General features: G+C 38.6%; 1 protein-coding gene across 1 annotated transcript; it reads right to left on the minus strand.

The window, feature by feature from the left end:
• Positions 1-932: 932 nt before the first annotated feature.
• On the minus strand, positions 933-20431 carry prkacab (protein kinase, cAMP-dependent, catalytic, alpha, genome duplicate b). The gene is made up of 11 exons (XM_085355064.1): positions 20030-20431; positions 18538-18599; positions 16718-16846; positions 12816-12914; positions 11468-11550; positions 10843-10969; positions 10245-10340; positions 7781-7903; positions 3339-3398; positions 3140-3244; positions 933-3052 (listed from the first exon to the last, which is right to left on the minus strand). Exons 1-11 carry the CDS (start codon positions 20073-20075, stop codon positions 2927-2929), a joined length of 1056 nt encoding a protein of 351 aa, XP_085211190.1. The 5' UTR covers positions 20076-20431; the 3' UTR covers positions 933-2926.
• Positions 20432-20800: the final 369 nt, after the last annotated feature.

A 20800-nucleotide genomic window follows, 5' to 3' on the forward strand; every position in this document is an offset into this window, starting at 1 on the left:
TTTGGCGTCAGATTCATTGATAAAATCTGGAGTTTTTCAGCTGGTTAATCTGCCTCAGTGAAAAAGAAGGGGAAACATTAATACAGGAGAGACATGTCGGATCCATGTTAGTTGCCTTGTAAGTGACTCATTTCTCTGTGAAGCCCCAGGTTTACTGTGGCAGTTGGTTTGTGGTCATTTAACTTTACTTTTGGGACTATGCCACACACAAGCACAATATCCAGTAGCCTTAAAAGTGACCCAGCATTATTGTCCTAGTCCATTTATTCTTGAAATGCTGTCTCCTGTTTCAGTTGATATCTCTTTCTCTCTGTTAAATAAACTAATAAAAGGAAATTAAATACACCACATCACCCGTGTAATTCTGACAGGCCTTGCAGAGTCCCAAACAGCCTGCGTTACAAACTGTACATTTATGCAGAATTTAAAGGATGTGGGAGATGTAGGACTTTGTTTTTTGGAGCTTGACCCATGCAAGGCACTAATAAGATAACGCAGCCTCTGATGCAAGTTTACTAAACAGTAAAGCTGAATCACCGGAGTGGTCCTTTAAGACCTTCAGCTGACACTGTGCTTCTGTGATGCACATTCTCAAATTGATCTTTTTTTTTAAACAAATTACCACACTGTAAATCTGGGGTCACGCACAGAGTGGGAAAAGAGTGTTGATCGAATAAATAAGTAAATATGGCAAGTGGACAATTAGCTGTGGGGGCTATTGTTCCATATTACAAATGATAGACACAAACCATTACACATAACAAATGTGTATCCTGGAGAAAATGCTTGAGATATATATATATATATATATATATATATATATATATATATATATATATATATATATATATATATATATATATATATATATATTTTTTTTTTTTTTTTTTTTTTTTTTTTTGCTATCTGAACTGTTTCAGACTCGAGGGAAGTATGTGAATTTATATTATCTAGTTTATAACGATGGGAGAAAAACCAAAGCGCCTGTATAAATCAAATTAGGAAACCATCATTATTGTGGCACATTAAATTACAGCAATAAAGAAGGCATTTTGATGTCTGAAACGAACATCAGTGTCACTTTGTTTTATCTCATAAATTGTGAATGAACAAATCCTACAGTAACGACCCTCTCTGGCCATTGCTGAAATATTCTGTGACCATAGCTCAGGAGCCAAGGAGACACTGAATACCAAAAGTGCTATTTGTTGTATTCTTCAAATCAGCAGGTTGTATACCATGCGCTATGATTATTTTTCTCTCTTCTCGGTATTAGCTCGATTCACCGCCAGAAGCTCTAGCTTTCACTAACTTGTTAAATGGAGTGCCAGTCATCTTTACATCATCACCAACACACAAAAAACAAAACGAAACAAAAACTGTGCATGTTTAAAACACATAAACAGTAACAGAGCTGCTGTCACATATAAGACTGTCACATAGAGTGTGGTCCTACTTTACAAGTGATAAGAAGAAAGGGATGGGTAATAAGATGAGGTGAACATGAATACATATTTCCATTGAAGACCATAAAAGCGCACTATCCAAACTGCCATCAGTGACTGGTCAAAATGCTCTGAAGGCCACCAGCCGGAAGCAGTTCAAGGTAGTTTGCCTCAAGCGGTCTCTTTCAGTTGAAGTAATCAAGGGCCAAAGGCTTGATTCAGTAAGCAGAATCACTGTGGCCATTACGTAAACTCTGAGCCGAGACAGGAAGTGCTTTCATGAAAACAAAGTTGTCGAGTCAGTTAGCAAAATCAAATCTTCTGGAAGGGCAAACTGTGGAAGACGCTAACCAAAAGTCTGAATATTCCCTTTTGTTTCTCTTAATTTGAACCAGAACTTTAAATTCCCAAATCCATATCACAGATTTACCTGCTGATCCTAACACTGTATGTTAATAAAATGTCTATTAAGTGATATGTTCAAACCTGAGATACCATTACGTTACAGTGTTTCTTTAAAACACCCTTAAAAACCGAGTTAATTCCATCCCCTTACTCGTATTTCCTTGTTTGTTAGCGTGACATGATATCATTGGAGCCACTAGTATCTAATAACATTTAGAATGGAGTACCGTAGATATGCACTAATTCTAACAATGATAAGAACGGTAGATGGATAGTTACACAGTAAACGTAACTGACTTTTTTTCCCCTTAAAACATCATCTGTCTCTCGATGAAATTTATTTTGCACACACAATGCATTCATTTTTTTTGTTTTTTTTTGTTGGCCCATCAAGCCTTAAGTTATGTCGTGTGTCTATGATATGAAAGGGTAAAAGTTTAAATTCTGAAGGAAAAATTGAGATAAAACTGCAAAATGTAAAGTCATCCAAGCTGAAAGTACATATGTGTGCAAGACCTATTAAACCTGCTACTTACATGCCCTTCCTGCTTAAAAAAAAACAAAGAGCATGTTAGCCAGTTGTCGGTTAAAATTTAAGAAACTTTTGTCCAGACTGAGACCTAAACTTGCACAAAACTCATTAGTCTTCATGTAATGACTAAGAGGCTGGACTAGATCAGCACAGACAGGCTGATTTCTCTTTGCTGCGGTGTGAATATGACTAAAAGATGGATTTAAAAAAAGGAAAAGGAAAAGGGAAGATCTCGGGTGAAAATGTGTAGAGGCAACTCCAAATTAGTTGGATTCTCAACACCCATGAAGCACACCTTCATTATAAAGGGATCCATAAATAAGACAGAATAATAAATAAAACACAACAAAAACACAACAGAAAAGGCAACACTGCTGGTTATCAGTCTCCTTGCTCTTTTTTCCTTCTCTATCCGATTTTTCCTCTTTGTAGCTGGTGCTTGTGATTGGACAGGAGACAGTACTTTCTCCTTATGTCTCCCACTTGACCAGCCTACCTTTGACTCTCCCTATTTCCTTCTTTCTTCCTCTCTTGCTCTCTAACTCTAGAACTCAGCAAACTCCTTGGCACATTTCTCAGTGAAGGAGACGCGAATCTCCTCCTCCTCGTAGTCGTCGAAGTTGCTGGTGTCGCCTGGTCCTTTGAACTTGGGGATGAAGGGAGCTTCCACCTAAAGTCACATAAAGGAAACTATTATAAAACAAACTGAAGGGAAGAAAAGTCTCACATGCCACACAGTACACTCACCAAAACATACCTTTTTCTGGTAAATGGCAATCCAGTCAGTTGTTGCAAACCACTTGTGTCCCTTGATATCATTGACCCCATTTTTGAGGTTTCCATAACGTTTTGTGAGATCCACCTTAAAATAACACAAACATATTTTTCTCACGGTCACGTTAAAGAAAAAATAAATGTAACCTAAACGTCTGAATGCCTGCGGTATTTGCTCTCACCTGTAACAGGTTCCTTAGGAGGTCTTTCAGGTCTGAACTGAAGTGAGACGGGAAACGAACCTAAGGGCAGAGCACAAAATGAGGATTGAACCAGTGATAACTTCATGTAGTGATGAGATTCAGGCTCTCGGGTTCGTTATCTTCTGTAGTGAAGCACTGGTAGATTCTTATAATACAATGACATGGCTCTATGTAGTTCTGGGAAAAACTAAGTACATCATATGAATCAGTAGCTTGTAGAAGAACCTTTTCCAGCAATAACTTCCAGTAATTGTCTTGAGAGACTTCCCAGACTTCTCACATTGTTGTGGAGGATTTTTAGCCCACTCTTCTTTACAATGGTTGCTTCGGTTCATTGAAGCTTGCTGGCGTGCATTTGTGCACAGCTCTCGAGTTCCAGCTACAGTAATTCAATCAGGTTTAAGTATGGACTTTGACTAGGCCGTTGAACCTTCTGTTTTAGATTTGCTCGTGTGTGTGAGATGACTTTCTCGTTGGTCAACCAAGCTTCCTTTGTCGGAAAAATGGTGTCACATTTGACTCTACAGGGAGTGCAAAATTATTAGGCAAATGAGTATTTTGTCCACATCATCCTCTTCATGCATGTTGTCCTACTCCAAGCTGTATAGGCTCGAAAGCCTACTACCAATTAAGCATATTAGGTGATGTGCATCTCTGTAATGAGAAGGGGTGTGGTCTAATGACATCAACACCCTATATCAGGTGTGCATAATTATTAGGCAACATCCTTTCCTTTGGCAAAATGGGTCAAAAGAAGGACTTGACAGGCTCAGAAAAGTCAAAAATAGTGAGATATCTTGCAGAGGGATGCAGCAGTCTCAAAATTGCAAAGCTTCTGAAGCGTGATCATCGAACAATCAAGTGTTTCATTCAAAATAGTCAACAGGGTCGCAAGAAGCGTGTGGAAAAACCAAGTTGCAAAATAACTGCCCATGAACTGAGAAAAGTCAAGCGTGCAGCTGCCAAGATGCCACTTGCCACCAGTTTGGCCATATTTCAGAGCTGCAACATCACTGGAGTGCCCAAAAGCACAAGGTGTGCAATACTCAGAGACATGGCCAAAGTAAGAAAGGCTGAAAGACGACCACCACTGAACAAGACACACAAGCTGAAACGTCAAGACTGGGCCAAGAAATATCTCAAGACTGATTTTTCTAAGGTTTTATGGACTGATGAAATGAGAGTGAGTCTTGATGGGCCAGATGGATGGGCCCGTGGCTGGATTGGTAAAGGGCAGAGAGCTCCAGTCCGACTCAGACGCCAGCGAGGTGGAGTACTGGTTTGGGCTGGTATCATCAAAGATGAGCTTGTGGGGCCTTTTCGGGTTGAGGATGGAGTCAAGCTCAACTCCCAGTCCTACTGCCAGTTCCTGGAAGACACCTTCTTCAAGCAGTGGTACAGGAAGAAGTCTGCATCCTTCAAGAAAAACATGATTTTCATGCAGGACAATGCTCCATCACACGCGTCCAAGTACTTCACAGCGTGGCTGGCAAGAAAGGGTATAAAAGAAGAAAAACTAATGACATGGCCACCTTGTTCACCTGATCTGAACCCCATTGAGAACCTGTGGTCCATCATCAAATGTGAGATTTACAAGGAGGGAAAACAGTACACCTCTCTGAACAGTGTCTGGGAGGCTGTGGTTGCTGCTGCACGCAATGTTGATGGTGAACAGATCAAAACACTGACGGAATCCATGGATGGCAGGCTTTTGAGTGTCCTTGCAAAGAAAGGTGGCTATATTGGTCGCTGATTTGTTTTTGTTTTGTTTTTGAATGTCAGAAATGTATATTTGTGAATGTGGAGATGTTATATTGGTTTCACTGGTAAAAATAAATAATTGAAATGGGTATATATTTGTTTTTTGTTAAGTTGCCTAAAATAGCTAAAACTAAAAACAAACTAAAAACTACTTCCAAAAACATTCAGCTTTGATATTAATGAGTTTTTTGGGTTCATTGAGAACATGGATGTTGTTCAATAATAAAATTATTCCTCAAAAATACAACTTGCCTAATAATTCTGCACTCCCTGTAGAATAAGCACACAATAACAGAAAAATAAAACACATCACCCCTCCACAGAGTTGATTAATGGTTTGAGGTGTACGTGCTATTATGCTGTGTCTGGTTTTCTCCAAACGTGTAGCTGTGCATGTATGGCCAAACTTGTCCGCTTTGTTCTTATGTGTCTAAAAGTCTGTACTCACAACAACATTTCACGCACAGATTTATCAATGTTTTCGTAGGTTTGTATTTTACATAATTAGAAGTCCTTCAGACTGTGTGCATGAACAAATGAGGGCATGACATAGGTCTTTAAAATGAGTATTACTACTTCTACTATACCACTGCTACTTATTATTATTTTTTTTTTTTTTTCAGTCATCATTTACAGTTGACCGTAAGGCCCCATATACTCAGAATTACAATTAAATAAATAAATAAAAACCCCTCAAAATAAAACATGTGTAAACATAACTTCAATCATTGTCTGATGTCATAACTTATCTTCTAATATTCTCTTTTTTGACACTATACCAAAGATGATGGAGAATTTTGAGGCGTATTTTTGTTTTCTTTGTTTTTATTGCCATGCGTTTCTTATCTGGGTTTGACAGATCATGTGGTCCATGTCCTCCACCTAATTTCTTCTTTTTCCTGTAGTTTGTCTTTTTCATATCAACTGATCCACAGTGACTAGCTCAGGCTAAACATTATTCAGCACCCGAGTTATGTTTCACCCCGAAGCAGCTGATTAAGAATGAGGCTGATTTATTAACATATACATGGTGGTAAGAAAAATTGGTCAGTGTGCACCTGTCATAAATTTGACATTGATTTTCCTCATTTCTTTTGCAGTATACCAATGTTTCCATGCACATATTAGTAAATGAGGGTCCCAGAAGTCTTATTCAGATGCAGTTTTGCAAACCTAAGCTGTGCTGCTTTGTTCTTTTTAGAAAGAAGTGGCTTTCTCTGGCAACTCTTCCAAAAAGTCATACTTGCTCAGTCTTTTTCTATTTTTAATCTCATGAATTTGAATTTTTAAGATGTTAACTTAAACCTGTAGAGTCTGAGATGTAGCTTGTTGGTTCTTTGCAATCTCTCTGACCATTGGACGGTCTGACCTTGGTGGGAAATTGCTGGGAAGGCTCAGAGTGCTCTCACCACCCAGTTTCAAATATTTTTTCCACGTTTGGGCTACATCCACACATACACAGGTACTTTTTTTTAATCCAAGTTGATTTCCATCCACATTTAAATGCAAAAAAAAATCTTAGACACTGTCAATTTCATGCTAAAGCAACAGATGGTGATATAACCCAACCATGAAGAAATGTTGGCCAATAAAAAGCTCACAAACAATAACAAGGCACACAGTCTGACATAAAAAAAGATGGGGAGAGATAAAGGTGGACAGCTTTCATGTTGCGAGAGAAAAACCTAAATGTTCCTTGTCCACACATAAATGCAGATATATAGATTTAAAAAATTTTCACCCTCAAAGGTATTTTTCAAAAGCTGTTTTCAGTGGTTCAAACTACCACACAGTTAAGTTAAGTTAAGTTAAGTTTACTAAAATACTCATATACAAGCGAACATAACTTTGGATCTGCATGATGTCAAAAGATAGCAGATAGTCTCAGTATGGTTACCTCAGGTACAGTGAACATGATGCTATTCAAATTCTTTGTGTGAGGTGGACAGCCAGTCAGAGGAAAGATGAATTAAAGAGAGGGTGGCTTCAAAGGAGGCAGAGCCAAAATAGCTTAGTTCAGACAGTGGATGAACTGAGGTGCTGTATCAATGGTTGTTATAAAATACATAAGGATTATTTTGGAATCTGAATCATGCAACACAACTCTATTAAAGTCCAAATATAAAATTATGGAACTGGAAACGATCACAATACTCCCCTTATAAATATACAAGAAATAAATAAAGGAAATATGCTCCTCTTACATCCTCCCTGATCAGATTTATTATGCTGGATCAAGGCTCTAACTGCCAGGTTCTCTAATATGATGGCGTAAAAAATTGCTGCTTTTTACACATCTGGAAACAACAATGTGGGTGGAACAAATACAATGCAAACCACAGAGTATTTTCAGAGACCAACAAAGGAAAAACATGGCTGAACAGATCAAAACAGATGCTTCTACTTGGTCCGTGTTTCTATGGTAAAAACACATTTTTTGAAACTACACCATACCCACTCTACCACAAAAAAAAAGAAAAAAGAAAAAAACATTGCCCAAAACTCTTTCAGGATTAACCTAAAACTGAAATTTAAATACAAAGTAAACTAAAATACATTTTTACAACAAAAAAACAAGCTAATATCACATCATGAGTCATGTTCTCTTGTGTAAAGCATTAAATATTAGCACAAAATGCTAATCAGACAGTCAAACTCACCTTCCCTGAAACAATCTTTTCATAGATCTGAATGGGCTGATCAGCAAAGAAAGGCGGGTACCCTGCTGCCATCTCGTAGACGAGTACACCCAATGCCCACCAGTCTACTGCTTTGTTATACCCCTGGTGGATGTAGCGGGGGGCATGACAAGGATGGAGTAACGGAAGAAGAAAGAAAAAACATTAAGTTAATTTAAGATAAAATATAAAATGATGCAGTAAATGTATATTTCATCATATGTCTGTAATGAATTGTGTACACGGGTAATATCAACAAATGCACCAATTCCCCAGACAAAAAAAAAAAACCCACAGAAAATAAATGATGAACTATCTCGATAGTCTGTTATTTACAGTAAAATTACAAATCAATAAAGTGGCTTGTTTTATTCCACATAATTAATTGTCAACTCAGTATCTCCAGATTATAAAGTGTTATATAAAGCTGCACACAGTAAGGATGCATTCACAGCCTGTTAGCCTTAGTTACTGTCAGTTACTGGACAGCTTGTGTCTACACGTGTCTGTATCATAGTTAGTACACATGGTTGGAGTACTTGGACCAAACCTTTAAAAGGTCCACTCACACTACACTCGAGGTCCCAAATGAATTCCTATATACATGGTCTCAGAGACTCAATTTTATTCAATCCTTATTCCAATCTAACTACATATTAGCTTTCCAAGATATCTTACACTCAATATGTTTTCCTAATGCAAAGTGCAGATATGTACTGCTACAATGTTCGACGTTCACATTAAGCATAGCCAAACTTTTAAAATAATAAGGCTTCAGACAGCTTTCAACACCCAGTTTCTGGCACTCTGTTTAAGCTTGTGGATCTGCATGATGACAAAGACACCAAGAGTGGTCATCTCAGATACTCAGCTTTTGCCTGAGCACATAAGCCCCACCCACCTGCTATTCAAATCATTCATTTGTGAGTTGACTTAAAGCGAGGGTGGCCTCAAAGGGAGAGGAGTGAAAACTTGTTTCAGTCACAGTGGAGGAACTGAGGGGCTGCACCAAGTCCCAGAATAAGACAAATGATTACCTCGAACTGTGAATCATGCAAAACTACAATAATAAAATCCCCAAAAAATAAAAATACAGAGCATGAAATAAAGAGAATAGCTCCATTTTAATAATGATATGTCAGTTTTCGATAATGATATGTTCACTTCTTGTTGTGAGGAGTATCTTGGGATGCCTTTGAGACAAAAAGCTTGTCTGTTAAGACTAAATTTGGTGACTTGTGGTACATTTTATTATATACACTGGATTTAATAATTGCTTTAATGACTTTTCCTGTCTGATTGTAAACATATATTTGTAAGTCATTCAGTCATTTAGCGGAAACCTCACTTACATTATAGTTTGGATTTATTGGAATTAAAAGTTTAGCCACATTATTTAGTATTGTTTATAATATTGGGCACTACCATTCAACACCATTTGGATGAACTACTTTATATAATTATTTGTGTAACATTTAAAAGTTGCTTATTTAAAGCCTCCACCCATCTCTGACAGCAATTTTTGATCCTACCTTCAACTGTTGGGAAAAAAAATGAGGAATGTGAATGTGGCAGTCTTCCAGTGACCTGAGCTACAGAGAGCACAGTGAAAATACTCTCCCATCATTTTGGTGTTTAAGAAAGAGAAACTTGAACCTGCTTGTCACTCACAGAGTCTATAGATCACAACCCACCAGGGTTACAAAGCCCATAAATGTCTATATATATACAAACTGCAGCACTTCAAATGTTCTTTTAATACTTATTGCACAATTTTAAAGTTGCTGGCACGTAAGCTTCCCAAAGCCTGGCACCTAATGAGGATGCTGCCAGTCTGTGCAAACAACAATATTCTTAATGAGTTTTGTCATCAGTGTTTTCCTAACATATGTCAAACACTGAAGAGACCTGTGTGTTCTCTACTCAGGTGTACACAACTTCTCATCTGTGTGCACACACATTCATAGAGCATCTGGGGTGGGACTGATACAGACAGATGGGCATGTTTTTGTGTCACAATGCTCCCAGTATCTTAAAGCGTATATGCACATGTAGAGTGAACCGCAATTTGCTTGTCAAAAGTACTGCTAAAACATGTCCTGCTAGGATTATTTATATGACTGTATATTACTGCAGATTATTCGTGTGATCAGCTTTAAATTCACAGGGGTGTAACGCTGGTATTATAGTTTGCAAGTAAGCAAAGTAAGCTATTGGACCTTCACATATTATCACATGATTTTTAGGACTTGTCCTGAAAGAAAAACCAACAGTTATGCATTTGTCTTCCAGTTGGACTCCAAGCAAACTGTAAAAATGTATAATAGAAACAATCTTTCCTATGAGGTACCTACAGCTATCCACAAGTGAATATAATCCCAGCCTTAAAAAACGAAGAAGCCTCTACCCCAAGCTTAAAGTTAGTTCAGCTGGCTGCCAAGCGCACCTTGCTGAGAATGATCTCTGGAGCCAGATATTCTGGGGTGCCACACAGTGTCCAGGTCCGGCCCTTCACACGTTTGGCAAAGCCAAAATCTGTAACCTAAGAGGGGACAAAGAACAATGACAACGACAGTGAGTAAAAAAAAAAGAAAAAAAAAAAAAAAAGAAAATTCAAATAGGCTAAGTAACACCACATGAAAGGCAGCAAGAAAGAGAGGCACTAAAAACAGCCGCATCAAGGGAAATTGTCACCAGCTGTTATGCAACAGTTCGCCACTAGAGGGTGGTACACCAGCACACAGAGACGATTCCAGAGTGAAGAACACCTTTGTAAGGTTAACGAATCTCACACTGAAAATAAATGTCCTCATATCTGTTGAGCTGTACGTGGCATAAAATATTCTAATTTTGAGCTCTAGAAAACTCTTACTGTGATGATAGTTTTAAAATATTTAAGTAAAAAGATGTTAGATAAATGGAATAAAACAGATGGATTAATGTGTGCTAAAAAAATTACTGTCAGTTGCAGACATAATAAATATGGAACACAAATTCATCAGCACGGTCTGTGAAGGATAAATAATTAACAGTAAGTTTGTTACCTGTATGTAGCCCTGTTGGTCTATGAGCAGGTTTTCAGGTTTCAGGTCTCTGTAGATCAGGTCCAAAGCATGGAGATACTCAAAGGTCAGAACGATTTGAGCAGCGTAAAACCGAGCGTGAGGCTCACTGCACATAAACACAACGAGACAAAAGGGGATCTGTTTGGTGATCGAATAGCAGAGATGACTTGAGTCTAGCATAGAGATGAGAAGAGCTGAAAATACTGCCGTAGGTTAGGAGACATGATAGAAGAAAGAATACTGAATGGGAATTAATACATGGAAAAGATGTAGGCAAGCAATACTCTACATTATACTATAATCTGAAATAGCATGACATTTGTTTGCTGCTTTGGGATAAGCCAGATCATCTTGCAACTTTGGATTAAGCTGTTAATTAAGTTATAATGTCATGTAACTCTAGACATGGATAGTATAATAATTCTTCTGGGGAAAAAAGGTTTTTAAATCTTATATTGCGACACAGTATCCAAACTTTTCTAGAGTTGTTGTGCTTTGTGCCTATGTAGAATACAAGATAACAGAAATGCTTTCAAAGTCCACTGTTTACTCTTGTAGCAATCCACAAAATGCTTCTGGATATAAACTTTATTCAAACACTGACCTAAATCTGCCAATTCTCCGTAGATGGGAAAACATCTCGCCACCTGGCACATACTCCATCACCATGTAGAGGTTAGTGTTGTCCTGCAGAAAGGAGGACGAAGGTTAGTGGCACTCACACAAACACACAAAAGCATGCCCATGTATGGATGCACTTCAGGTACACACATATACAGGAGTTAAAACTCAATTACGTGAGCTAAAAAAGAGAAGAGCAATTTCACCAGTTACCAAATTGTTTAATCTAGCTGGTATTTTGCTAGTTAGCATTAACTGACTATTATTTATAGTATTGCCATATAAATAATAAAGTACTTTAACCCAGGAACATTACTGAAGGCCTGGTTTGTATATTGTGTGTTGTTTATATCACAGTTTTGCAAGATATAAGTAGTGTAACCGACTAACACAAATCACACTGCATATGTTTTGTTCTTGTTGACTCTTCCTCCTGTGTGTAGGACAACACACGTGGACTGGAATATTCTGTTAATAGGTTTATTTAAGGTGTCTAGGATAGTCAATCCCTGGCTTTCCAGGTGCATCTAAACAGCTTAACCTGAATAAGGCATTAATTGGAGTATAGCCATCAGCAGGATTAGTCTGTGCACGTCCATGTCACACGCTCATGTGACATCTAAAGCCAACTTCACCATGTACTTACATACAACTCAACAGGACTGACAGTGGTGATGGAAGGGGTAGTAGACTGAAAGATTAATGCACTATAAATTATTTAATTTTAATCATTAAAACAATCAGAGTTGGTGCTCAATTTTCAAAAATATTACAAATAGGCTTCTCATCTGCTGGCCAAAGATACTTGTAAACACTTCCAAGAGGTCTTTAAAAACATGCAGACTTAATGTGACCACTTAGTTCATAGTTTGAATAAATAAAGCAAATTATTTTTTGAATTAACTAATTTGTGTGTGAGTAACCAAACCATCATCGGATCTGTAACAAATTTTAGCCATTTTCTGCTTATTATTGTTTCAGAATCATTTTAAGTACAGGTATGCATAACACATGTTAAATAAAGCACTGACCATTGCCAGCAGTGACCAAAGTAACAACTAGCAGTTGAAAATAGTATTTAGTGGCAAGTTAGTAACTTCAGGAGTTGGTTGAGACCAGCACAAAGATGGATATATATTAATCAGGCAGCTAAGAAACAGCTTCGAATGGATCATAACATTTGTCTGTGGCTTTTTAATGAATTAATATGCGAAACTTTGCTAAAGAGTTCTTTTATTGTTATTTTAATTGTGTGAGAAATTAAGCAGTCACTCGCTGTCATCAAACAACCACAGGCATGTGTGCTCTCACACACCTAAAATAATCCATACCTTGAATGAGTACTCTAACCGCACCAGAAAAGGGAAGCTGACAGCCTGAAGAATCCTCTTCTCATTTAGAGTGTGCTCTATCTGCTTGAGCTTGACCACCTGAAAGGCAGAGAGAGACAGAAAGAAGAAGGAGAGAGAGAGTGAGAGAGAGACATTTTACCCAGTAAGACAAGAGTGTGAAATTTAAGGCAAATATGAAACTAGCAATTTTCATTTAAATACATATCTGTTAAGACATCTCTCACAGGTTGAAGTAATATGCTGCCTATGGCCCAATCATCACAATATTTGAGTGTTTTTGCAATTGGAGGATTATAACATGGGTGTCTGTGGCACCATTACTGGAAAAAATGCTGTATTAAGTTACTGATAATGAAAACCGAACATTTCCTACTGCTGCATCTTCCCATTAAAACCATTTAACTTTTGAAAAATGAGCTTGCTTTTATTATGAAGTATCAGCTGGAAATGCATTGTGTTTGTTACTGTTATCATTCATTAAAAATGGATCAACAAAACAATATAACTGACATATTTCTTTGACAGCAGATCAGTTTGAGATACTGCAGAAAGTAATGGAACAAGAAGCAACAGCCAGAGTGAGCTGTAAGATGAAGCGCTGCAGGCAAAAGACTGCACACCTCCAACAAACTTCTTTCACTGTACCCTTCTGCTGACATTCAAAATCATATCTCAGCTGCTCACCAAATGATAAAAAGACTCTTACTTATTACATTACTTCTTTATGAAAAGACAGTAGTATTACTGTCTCCAAAATTGTGTAACTTTAACAAACAGACACTCCAGGTACAGCAAGACATCTGTGGCATTTACGAAAACAACCTGAAGTCCGTATTCTCAAGATTTTCCTCCATAATTAAGACTATAGGCCAGTGTGCTATTGTGCCATGTCTTTGAACTTTAAAATAACTATGAAACGTGTTGGGGTTTCATGGGAAATCAGCTTAGAGTTAGAAGTAGTTTAGATGAAAGGAGGTTGCAAGGCGGATAGTGCAAAATTTAACAGGAAACAAGAGTTTGTGGCAGATTTTTGGCTGGGAAGACTTATGAACATATTCTACATCACCAGTTACAACAAGGCTGCATCGGTAGGGTGGCAGCACCTGGTTAAAATAGTATTCTCTTTTAAACCTCACTTGGTATGCCACTTGGGCCTCTCTGGCGAGACCAATCACAGATACTCCACTTCCACCACTTCCATCTGTAACAGACCAATCACTTCAAGGACACAGGCTCGCCCGACCCCCTTTATAATAGGCCCTGGCCCCACACCAGGCATTCTTGCCTTCTTCCCTGTGAAGATCATTAGAGCTTAACCAGTGATCCTGGACCAAGGTTATCCACTTAACAGTTTACAGATCCAGTTGTGAAAGGTATTCCCTGAACGTTTCTGGTTTCAGGATTACTAACATAAATATTTTATTTAATTATATTTTAATTATGTCAGTATATTTTTCTAGTAAGCAGTCGTCGCGTTGTTGCAATTCTGCACCTTATCAAGTCAGCACATCAAGTGAGCTTGTGCTTGTATAGCTATTTGCTAGCTGTCCAAGCTGAAAATTGGTGCCTATGGGTGCCACTGCATTCTCTGGTAGTGGTAAATGGTAGTGGTAGCAAGGTTAGGGACGTTGCTTTTGCTGGTTGAATATCTGAGGGAACCCCCCCCCCAACCCCTCTGAATCACTTATGTGGGTGTCAAACATGCAAAGGCGTCACATGGGCAGACAGAATCCTGGAGTCGCATTTGCAAGTGCCCAGGGCCGCAAAAGCCGATCCCTGTCTTTCTGACACTGCAGCGAAGCTGAGCAACATACCCAGCTCAGGTTGCACTTGCTGGGGGGATATGATCAAAGACCCCAAGGCTGAACTTACTCCTTTTTTAATCAGCTCCTCAACTCCAAGGAGGAAGAAGATGAGGATGAGTTAAAAAGTATCTTCTGATGATAATGATGACGATGAGGAGGATGTCATTTTCCCTCCTATCCAGGCATTGTGGCCATTTTCCATCTTCCCCATAAGGTCACGCTTATATATATATATGATATGCAAGCATGTAATAGCCAGTGTCCCAGGAGGTGTCCTCTCTGCAGATGGATATGAGATGTCATCTGAGTCCCAGTCACAATTTCTCTAAATATCTGGTAGCTATGTCTCACTGGAGTGACCCAAAATTGTTCATAACCAGTGTCCTCTTATGTATGGTGGTTATGAGGAAACAGATGCTTGATTGAAAGGTTAGAAGGCTGTTTTTGAGGGGAGGGCTGTCAAAGGTACCTGGCCCCAGAGACTCATATAAATTAGCAAGAGCTGATGGCAATTTTCTAAACTGAGGCACAAAGGCAAGTTTAGGCCTTCAGGGATTTTTTGGTATCTTGCCATAGTTCCTGTTTGCAGTCCCTTCCCTTGCCTTTGTGCCGAGGTTTCGGGAATCTAGCTTAGCTTTTCATTAGGGCTGTGACACTAGATGGTGGAGGCTATAGTGATGGCATGATTACCAGTGCAACCAGCATTCACCAGCATCCACATTCTACCAGAGAAATGGCTTCCTTGTGGGGCCTTGTTAAGGGTGTTTCTGTGGATTACATCTTTGTTATTGCTAGTTGGGCTTCCACACATTTTTTAATTTGTACTGTTCTGATGTAACTGCGTCCTCACTTGCATGCTCAGGCCTTAATGAGGCCTGCTAGCTGAACGTTGGGGTTGGTGTGAGGTGTCGGCCTTCGAGGTGCTATTGGCAGGAGAGCATGCAATTTGGGAGTGAGCTACATTTCCAATAGTGCGATACCAAGTAAAGCTTAAAAGGCAATGTTTGTTTACCAGGGTAACCCCAGTTCTCTGAAAACTGAGGGAGTTATTTCATCGCATTGCCCTATTTGCATGTGCAAAAATGGCTTGTGTGGGGCCAGAGGCTATTTTTAAAATGGTTTGGGGACCCTATGTCCTTGAAGTGATTTGGTCTGTCTTAGATAGATGCGATGGTAGTTTAGCTTCTGTGAAAGTATTGGGTTTACCCTGGGAGATGACCCTGTGGACCAAAAACTCCATCTAAATTGTTTACTAAAGTTAATTTTCAGTACAACAATATGGTGCTATGTATGCAGAGGCAATAAATAAATAAAAGTATAATGCCCACCTCCCTGAAACAAGTGCAACATAGACTTTTTTGTGAAAACAGCCATAGCAAAACAACACCATCGTGTTCATGTACATTCATTCTCTCACTCTCTCAGGCATGTGTTCTGTCAGTAGTACTTGCAGAAGACTGTAAATTCATGGATTACCTTCATGTCCCTACTGATGTAAAAATTATTTTGCCAGTACTTTAGTACAGCATGACAGATAGATAGATATAGATATTCATTCTGATTTTGATCTTGCTAAAATCCCAATCTCAGTGTTTTATCAATAAGATGATAATTAAATGGTAAATGGTCTGTATTTGTATAGCACTTTACTTGGTCCTAAGGACCCCAAAGCGCTTTACACTATACACAATCATCCACCCATTCACACACACATTCACACACTTTAAGCCATAATATAATTATATTGTGGATTAATTATCATCTTATTCACAGATTAAGTCAAAGATTTATTTTAACTGAATATTAAAATTACTCTGGTGTTATCCACGTAAAGACAACCTCTGCTCTGTGACTGTAACTAATCCCTGCTTTCAGCACAAGTGGGTTCAGATAATAATTTCACCTGTATTTGAAGGGCCTTTAACAAAATGCATAAAAGAATAAAATCTTCCGAGTGCAGTATTCACATCAATTACATTTCTGTTTTCTGTGGGAAGACTAACTAAAAAATGGATGGGAGCGCATTTAAACACCCCAATCCCTCTGTGATTCTGGTGACCCCTGACCCAGACTGACCTTCTGCTTGTTGAGGATCTTCATCGCATAATGTTGTCCCGTTTCTCTGTGCTTCACCAGCATAACACGACCAAATGAGCCCGTGCCCAGGGTTTTCAACCTCTCAAACTGCTCCAGGCAAGCAGTGTTCTGAACAGACAAAACAAAAACGGTTAGCTGATTTTTGTGAAAATGGGATATTTAGGGTCATGTTGCTGGTAGCGAGTTTTTATTTTCAGCTACTCGTGTGCTCACATTTATCACTAATTCTTGTATTTTCATGGTATATATTCTTTGCACATGTCATAAACAAATATGCAATAGATAATATATATAAATTAATATATTTGGTATGTATGGTTTATAATTTCTTAATAGAAAGTAATACACATGTGCATACAGGATACAGTGTAAATTTGAAGAACAATAAAGAAAAAACTTTTACTCATGTTTGTGGTACCTGAACTGTTTCTCAGGCTCAGATGGTCCCAGAAACTTATTTATCATAAATAATTGATGTTTTCCTACATAGAATCAAATCATGCTTAACACTCATATATTTTTAGATACTGTCATAGACGGTTTTGCATACATATGTGATAAATATTGGTTTAGGCTTAGATATTCAGCTTTATCTCAAAAGTCAAAACAAAAATATTGCCTTCACTGCAATTTTTATACCCAGTGCCATAGTTTGAGCTGCTCAAGTGTAATTGGATCATTGCTACATAACCCGTTTCACTGACAGCTGTGGGTTGTTTCTTCATTACTTCTTCCGAAGTAGAATAAAAAATAAAAACGTTTTGAAGATGATTTCAAGTGTGGTACATGCATTTGGGAGCTATGAACCCACAACATGTGTTTGAAAGAGCTCTCATTTCAAGTGAAACAAGCTATCCTTGAGATCCATTTAAAAAAAAATGCAGTACTGGTGAGCTTTGCTCAGTATTACAGTATTGCAATGGGCCCTTTTATCATTGTGTTAATTTGTTCATTTGACAATCTGAAAATAATAAATAAAACTGAATAAAAATTCAGTATATTTTTTAACCCCAAATTCATCATTTAGCTTCAATAAGCTTAAATAAATACAAAAAAAAATAAGCCAGTGTCCCAAAACATACGGAGAAAATTATATACAGTATAAATTAAAACAATGTTGATACAGATTTATGTATATTTAATGGTTTAATTAATGTCTATGAAGAATATTAGGTGATCTAAAACAAGTGAATTAAAAAAAACAACAACACACACACACACACACACACACACACACACACAGCTTTAGGGTTGATACAGTTGACATTGCCCTGGGGATATTTTCTAACTTTCTTACTCATACTGCATACAATACGAAATATGTATACTGAATATAAATTTGCAGCATTAAATATTACAAAACATATGGAGTTGTTTTATGTCACAGTTTACTTGAAACAGTAACTTGCATTTTAAAAACAGTCAGACAGTAGCATCATCACTAACCAATAGCCAATAAATAATAAAACTGATGCTATTTACAAACAAATGTATTTATACCGCCATCTGTATATATTAAAATTATAATTTTCAGTGATTTGCATAAAGTGATAGCTGGTAATACTGAACAAATAAACAATAAAGACATGAAACAAGTGAAATTTCAGTAGCTATGATTGGCATTTTCAAAAACAGCAGCCCACACAGAAGTAATGTATATATTTCTTTGGCCATACAGAATTGGGAGTGAAAATTCTGTTTTTCTAACATGCAAACAAAGTTAGGATTAAAGTACAAACAATAAATCCTGTGTATCATACTTCTGAAGCTTAGTGGGCAGACTTAGTACACACACTAACCTGTGCAGGATTCTCCCACTTTTTGAGGAAGTCCTCTTTGGCTTTAGCAAGGAATTCCTTGACTGTGGAAAAAACACACACCAGTGTTTACATAAGAAAGGCTTTAGTGGGGCATCTGTGTGTATACAGAAAGTGAAAAAACATCAAAATAAAGAAACAGAACACCTACTTTATTGTCTGAAGTCAACAGCACAGAGTCTGACTAAAAATTGTTAATTAAATCAAATTTTATTCATATCCATCGTAAAACCACCTGCTCATAACTATTACTCACAAAGACCCAGTGGCTACATGGATGATTTGTCAGTGTGTAGAAAGTTTTGAAACGTAAACTGATCGTCTTATCTGTCTGTAAGGTAATTCAGGCTGTTGGGATTTTTCTAAATGTACAGCAATTAGTCCAGATGGCTGATAGTCTGAAAACTACATGCAGAATATTCTCAAGTGCAAAAAAAATACCTGAACTTGAAATCTCATGAACAAGTATACTCATTTAAAAGCTTAAATCCCAGGACACATTTCAAAACACTTGTTGACCTACCGGTATTAACTATCAACACTTTCCCTTCTCACCTTCACTAAAAGTGTCAGCTGCTCAGTGACCGGTATGCATTTATACCAAGTAGCTATGTCATATACTTAGATGTCTTGATTTAAATGTCAAGCATTTAAGCCTTTTGGAATAACTGTTTCTTTGATTTTCTTAAAAAGAAATCCATCACAGTATTCAGATTTACTCCAGTTTGTGACACATACATAACTAAATAAACCTTTACATATCATTTCCTAGTAAATTGCTATTTCAAAAATGATGAATTTAAAAACAAACACAAAAGTATAACCCCAGACATGAGCACACTCATCCTTCTATATTTGGACTTACAGTACAGCAGACAATCAGACTAACTCAGTGTCAATCTGCAAACCTTAAGGGGGTTCACCAAACAAAATAGCCCCCACACTTTCAGCAGCATCTCTTTCCAGAGACAACAGGCACTGTGCGTTTGGGAAATATCTGACACATAGCTTGTTGTGATCTCGCCAAGATTTGAGTACAAGAGGATGTGAAGTTGCCAAGATTCTTGCAGCTTACAATAGCTGTTGGTTGTTTTGCACCTCGTGAAGTGATTTGGCTATGGAAACGGCACTACCACCTGCTTTATTATAAAGCAGCATCAACTGAATCCAAAGAAAAAGCTCTGTTCAAAGCGGAATACTACTACCGAGCACCTATTCATCTGTCTCTATATTATGAGGTTAGTTAATTGAAATGTAGCTGCCTAATTTGGGTTCTTGAAAGCTATCCTGACACAGGCTTATTTAAGGACTGAGCAGGATGAGTGGATCTTTTTAAATCAGACAGCAGAAATAGGCCGCTGCATGGAATGTTAACTGAAGCTAACATAGCCGCTGTGTCACACCGTCTCTGGTGATTTCGTGAGTCTGGAACAGAGCAATGTGTTATGTTTAGCGTACAGGCGACGGTACCCACCGCTTTCCATCTCGCTGCCCTTCCTGGCCGTGGGCGCGTTGCCCATGATGACAACCTGTCAACGGGCGATCCGTGGCTTTTTGGCCGCCCTGCAGCCTTCTCAAGCCGATCTAATCTCGATTAGGTCTGTTCGGTATTTTCTAAATCCAAAAGCACCAAGCGTTAACTCCGAGGTCTTGGTCTTTAATAGCCTGGCAGCTGCTGATGCGGTGCCAGGGCGAGACGAGATGGTAAAGCGGGCTCACTCACTCCTCAGTCATCAGCAACCGGCAATTGATATATAGTTCAAATCCACGGGGAGGATACCTTTGAGGTATCTCGGTCGTTGGGGCTTCACTGGACCGTAAGGCCGAGCTCGGCGCAGATGGCCTGAACACGGAGGATCCAGTCTTCGCCTGTCCCTCCTTGCAGCCCCCGCCGAACGAGCCCCCCCGGCTCCCCACCTCTCCCCAGCCTAAAGAAAAACGACACCAGAGGCGGGGACGCGATATTCTCAGCCCAAGAGCCGCCACTTTTTGTTACCAAACCCAGCTTTTAAAAATTAAACCTCGGCGGGGTCCGACGACGACGGGAATTCACCCAAATCAACATTGGCCCCCCGTAGCCTCGGAGACGAGCGAGATGACGGAACTACAGTCGACTGAACGTCCCGCCTACTAGCCAGAACCGGTTTTTGATTGACAGCTGCAACCAGCCCGCGGATTGGCAACCTATGTATGCCGGTATCCCACGGAAGGCACTGATTGGCTCTTCGCAATCCATCAAGAGCAG

The sequence above is a fragment of the Diplotaxodon limnothrissa genome, linkage group LG6 (assembly GCF_057381915.1).
Source record: "Diplotaxodon limnothrissa isolate DT_005_m linkage group LG6, D_limnothrissa_male_GT1.1, whole genome shotgun sequence".
Taxonomy (NCBI): domain Eukaryota; kingdom Metazoa; phylum Chordata; class Actinopteri; order Cichliformes; family Cichlidae; genus Diplotaxodon; species Diplotaxodon limnothrissa.

Coding starts and splice junctions, on each gene's coding strand:
- prkacab (XM_085355064.1), bottom strand. CDS start 20,075: ATGGGCAACGCGCCCACGGCCAGGAAGGGCAGCGAGATGGAAAGCG. Junction 10,970..11,467: donor CGGAGAATTGGCAGATTTAG/GTCAGTGTTTGA, acceptor GTTTATGTGCAG/TGAGCCTCACGCTCGGTTTT. Junction 3,245..3,338: donor TCCTAAGGAACCTGTTACAG/GTGAGAGCAAAT, acceptor TGTTATTTTAAG/GTGGATCTCACAAAACGTTA.